At 36.2% G+C, this 5498-nt stretch overlaps 1 protein-coding gene across 1 annotated transcript in view; it reads left to right on the plus strand.

The window, feature by feature from the left end:
- The first annotated feature begins 4747 nt into the window (after positions 1 to 4747).
- The window catches only part of LOC101307142 (calcium-transporting ATPase 9, plasma membrane-type-like), a 13824-nt gene continuing 13073 nt past the window's right edge, over positions 4748 to 5498 (plus strand). The window contains exon 1 of the mRNA XM_004305762.1: positions 4748 to 4969. Within this exon, the coding sequence (XP_004305810.1) occupies positions 4748 to 4969 (222 nt within the window). The remainder of the gene's footprint in view (positions 4970 to 5498) is intronic.

Below are 5498 nucleotides of genomic sequence, written 5' to 3' on the forward strand. Positions count from 1 at the left end.
ACTTTATTTGAAGTTTTTGGGTGATCTCGCCAGAAAACTGGAAAAGAACGGACTCACCGGGGAAGGAAAGTGGTCGGGGACGCTGCTGGAGTCCGCTGGGGTGGAGGCGGGCCGTCGTCGACGTCGGACGAAGAAGAACGGAGGGACGTCTGCACTTTAAGCCGAGTGCGGACGTCCGCTCTCAAACGAGCCTGTATATATATATCATAACCTAGTCATCCTGTCACACCCCAACTCGAGTAAAGGTTTAACCTCAAATTAAGGAGTGAATCGCACTTTAATTACAGACAGTTTAATATCCATAATTAAAATGAGACTGATATTATTACATGACATAAAAAACATAACCTTCAAACATTTATTGAAATTACAACATTATAAGAAGGTACTTAAAACACACTTGTTTTAAACATTACAAACAAACAACAAACAAACAAAAATAGAATTGTCTATTCTTTATTCAAGCCCTATTTACAAAAGGAAACTTGAAATTCTTAATTTACAATATATTCTACTTGCAGCCTCAAGGTCCACACCTGCAATGGGTTTGATTAAGGGGTGAGCTACGCTCAGTAGGGCTATTTAAATTGCTAAACACATATAACATTAACTTCAAGCAAAAACAAACAAACATGACATATCAGGAATACATAAATGAAATATGAACTTGACTCTCACCCCACACCTCTCTTCACCATTGACTATAATTTCTCCATTTGTTAGTCGTCTTGTTATACTCATGGCCTTCCAAACCTGGAACCCGATTAGATCGTTTTATCGACGTCCACTGTTGATGGGGCTTACATTCCCCTCTTTTGTGCACATGTGGGCTAATCATAGATCTTGGATGCCCCATGAGGAAACTCAACTACACAAATGGTTTCCTAATAACAAAATCCTAAATAATCCTGACACTTATCTTCCTTTCCACTCTCACCTCTTTCCCACGACATCATGTAATCACAATTTAAAAATAAATTAACAAATACATGCTTTCAATTATAAACATGTTATGAGCAATTCAATATCATCCAACATTTAATTCAACTCATATCAAACAACTCAATGCCAAACCAATCAACATCGATCAACCCAATACCAAATAATTCAATATCACAAATGCATCCAATGTCACCAACAATTCAATATCAAACAAACCATGTAATAGCATATATAACACAAACACCCCATCAAACCCTACCTCGATTGCACAGAACAAACTCGAGCTCCAACGTCACTTCTCACACTTGTGGATTGCCAAGATCATCTCCGGGACCTTACCCAAAAGGTAAGGTACATACAAAGAATGATGAGCTAAAGTTAGTAACTATGTTACAAGTAGTATATAAAATAAGAAAACTCTACTACTTTACTATGAAACAGAATTTAAATAACATTTAAAGCTATTTAAAGAGCTACTGAAAAGTAACTAAATCAGCTGCTAGAGAAACTGATTTAAAACTAAATTTCTATTTCAGATTTAGTGGTAAAAACAGTGTGCAGGATGCCGTCTTTGGCTTCAATTTCCATCCACTAAACTCTAACCAAAATTAGTGAACCCAAACCTATTTTACAGATGGTTTTACAGGCTTTAAATACAGAGCTTAAGTTTTAAAAACAAAGCCCTTGATAGAAAATTATACTCTCTCAAAATTGAAGCAAAATCTGAAAACCCAGAAAATTCAGTTTTGTTGAGTCTGCTACTGTTTTTGGCAAGCTATTAATCACACCAAATCGTAACCAAAACCTGTGAAATTTAACATACACAATAATGGATATACAAGGTTTACAAAGCTACTTTCGGATTTCAAAACAAAGCTCTGAGTTGAGAGATAACATGCTGCAAAGTTGACCCAAAAATAAGCTTTTATGCAAAATTTTCTGGAAATTTCCAGCTACAATGAATCTTGATTTTTCAAGTTTGAAATCGACTTTTGGATCGATGAATGAAGTTCTAAAGCTTCAAAACAAATAGAAAAAGGTTCCCAAAACTCCAAAACATTCTTAAACCTAATAAATATGAATCAAGAAGACCCAAAATTTGCTGTGGACACCCAAACTGTTATTGAGCAGCAATTATATTCAACAACAACTATAACAATTTTAATTTAAGTCCTATATCTAATCAAGTCTGAGACTTCAATACCCAAGCTTTAATCAAACAACATAGCCATTATGATAGACTAAGAATCCAACATTAGAGTAAACAGAATTGATAGAATCTAAGAACACATGCAAGAACAAATAAACCTTAAGATACTGAATCAACATTTGATAAGAGTAGAAATGAAAAGGATTCTCCTTTCTCTCCAAAACGTTCGTTTTCTTTCCTGCCCCAAAACATTAGTTTTAGTCGATCCCTAGCCGACTCCCTCATTCTGAAACCAATCAGAATAAGCCTACACCTAAACCTACTCTATAGCCTTGCCAGCTCCATTCTATGAGTGTCTATACTCATGACAGCCAGCTCCCTGCTTGCTTGGTTTGAAAATATTCAATTTGTAAAACAACACTCAAAATATCTAAACTACGTTCCAAAGGAAGCGTAGCTCTTTTTTTTTTTAAACAAAAATTAAAATACCCAAAAACTTAATAAAACTAAAATTAATACTAATTCCTTCTTCGTGATATTCTTTATTCCATGACAAGTACTACTGGTGACATCAGAAGTGTCACTGGATCAATGATTTCTTGTGTGTGAAATAATAATTCTAGTTCAACCTTATGTCCTTACTTACATATAAACACTCATTAAACAAGTATGCACTACACTAGTCTTTGGCTTATAAATACGGAACTGCACGCAGTCCATCTCGTTTTCACAAATTAATGGAATGTCATGGTAAGATATGCATTGGGTATTATGGATATTGTGTATTTAAAAAATAGGGATAACTATGGTATTTGTTTAAAGTTTGTTGCATTTCTATTGACATGTCTTACCGCTACCGTGTTACGTGGTAAGAAAACTCTACATGAGATTGGTTTTGATTTTCCGATTTTACCTATCGATGCTATGTACTGAAGAACTAATTTGGCTTTAAATCTCAATTTTAGTTAATTACCCAATTTACACATAAGTAATCTGTCCTTTTGGCTTTTAATTTTATCTTATTTATTGATTTGCTTCCCATTGAAATCAAAGTGTCACATCCATATAGTAGCATGCTCTTTGATTCTCTAGATTAAACTTTTCCGTGTAACACGCTACATAGCCTGGAATCCCTAGCCTGGATATATGGAAATTTTCATCGTCTCCAATAATATAGACTTAGTGCCTTAGTGGGATGCATGTTGTCATTGACATTCAGCACTATGTGCAACATATGAAACATGCATATCACATACATCCGCAACATAAACATGGGTAACTTTTTTTTTTTTTTTTGGTTGGTGTGAAGCTTATTTTTTGGTCTGATTGTTTTTTTTTACTTGTTATTACTAAACTAGTCTTGCTTCGTAGATTAAAGAATAAAATATGTCAAACAAAAGATTTTGGAAAAACAAACTTATAACAAGATTTATTTAGTCACGTTTGTTTTCTTATAACTTCAAACTTCATGATTAGATGATTATTAAGGATGATTTATTACCTTTTTTCTATTATTATATATAAACTTGATGAAGGATTAATGGTAGAGATAAAGAGATGGCAAGAGAATCATCATCTTATTCATTGATAAGAGCCCTTTATATAGGGAATTACACAATACCAATATGGTAAGGATATGAATACATAGATCTAGTCTAACTACATATCCTATTGGCATAAGACCAAGACACACATAGAGAATATCCTAGAACAAAACTAACTTTTTAACCGGACATTTGCACAAGACTTGATCATAAAATCTCCATGACTAGTTAATTCTACTATCCACGACTTTTTACAAAGCTATCTTCTTATTTTTTTTCTGTTTATTTGTTTTGCTTCTTACTATAATAGCTTTTGAACGTAATTTGTTTCAATTGACTCTCATTATGAGTAACATAGGGAAACCAAACATAATTTGATGAAGCCTTGAGAGCTTCGTTTGATTGTATTTTTTTTTTTTTTTTTTTTTTGAGGAAAGCTTCGTTTGATTGTAGTAACTAGTAAGAGATGCGAGATGAAAATATATGTAGGGGTGGAGTGGTATTATGGTCCAATCACTAATGCGTTGCCCATTTTATTATTTTTCCTTATCCAGCCAAACCCGGTATAGTGGCTGTGGACCGTTTTTTTTTTTTGCCACATGCATGCATGGGGGAAATTTCCAGGAACCTTCCCGGTCATCAACAAAGTTCAGTCCTCACACTAAATTTTGGCTTTATTTATTCTTCTCATCTGTAATCTCTCCTCTCACTTCCCTCACTCTCTTGAGTCTCTTCCTCCCTAAAAATTCCGTTTCCTCCTCCCCGAATAACGGTAAAAAATTCATCCCGCATCTAAAAGCTGTTTTACCGAACCCAAAACCAACTCTGTTGATTTTGTTGCCTATATTTTTTGTCGTCGTTATTCTTTCCCGATTTTCCCGCAACCCGAAACCCGAATAATGACCAGAAAGAGAAAAAGAAAACCAAAACGACATTAATTCCCTTCTGTTAATTCCGTTTTTTTTCATTTTGTTTAATTTTTAATAGGGGTTCTAGATGTGGGACCCCTCTTCTCAGCTGTGAGAAGATCGTGCTCTCATTTGCGGCAAACGGAGAGAGTGAGAAAGAAGTGCCATTTCTCCTGCGACATTTTGAAAACGGCGACGTACTAATGGCCTCGCGCGGCTCCAACTCCTCCGCGAACGGGCTGCTTCCGACGTCCAGGTCCGGCCGCCACCACCTCGACATGGAGTCCGGCGCCAAGGTCCGCCTCCCCACCGAATTCGGCGACCACGCCGCGTCGTCAAAGAAAGGCGATCACGACGAGGATGACGACCCCTTCGATATTGCTCAAACCAAGAACGCTTCTCACGCCACGCTTCGCCGATGGAGGGTGAGTAGAGCTCTCTCTCTCTCTCTCTCTCTTGTTTCTAAATTTGGAATGCTGAATTTCTTTATCTGCATTGTTGATTTTAGACGATTAGGTTTTGTGCGGTGCAATGGATTTATAGCTTGACCAGAATTGGACTCCGGCGTTGTTTAAGTTAGTACCGGAATTCCGGAAGGGAATCGAATCGTGTAGGTTTTTGTGTTTGCTTGGTCTAAGTGGACACTGGTTGGTTAGAATTGGAGTTAGATTGCATTTGTTTTTCGAAATGAAATCGGCATTGTTGAAGTTATTATTGGAGCTCAGAGAGGAATGCATTGCTCTGATGTGTTTCCTTTGAGGAACGAGAGCATCGCACTGCCATATACTCGCACATTTCACTATGTTGTTATGCAAAATAATATATATGAGATGTGCTATTCCGCTGTTGTACAGCAAGTATTATTAAGTTGGATAGTCAGCTCTTGGTGCATTCAGGACTTTGACTTTGAATGCAATAGAATAAGAGTTCAATTCCTTTCCTACTAGTATAGAA

The sequence above is a fragment of the Fragaria vesca genome, linkage group LG6 (assembly GCF_000184155.1).
Source record: "Fragaria vesca subsp. vesca linkage group LG6, FraVesHawaii_1.0, whole genome shotgun sequence".
Taxonomy (NCBI): domain Eukaryota; kingdom Viridiplantae; phylum Streptophyta; class Magnoliopsida; order Rosales; family Rosaceae; genus Fragaria; species Fragaria vesca.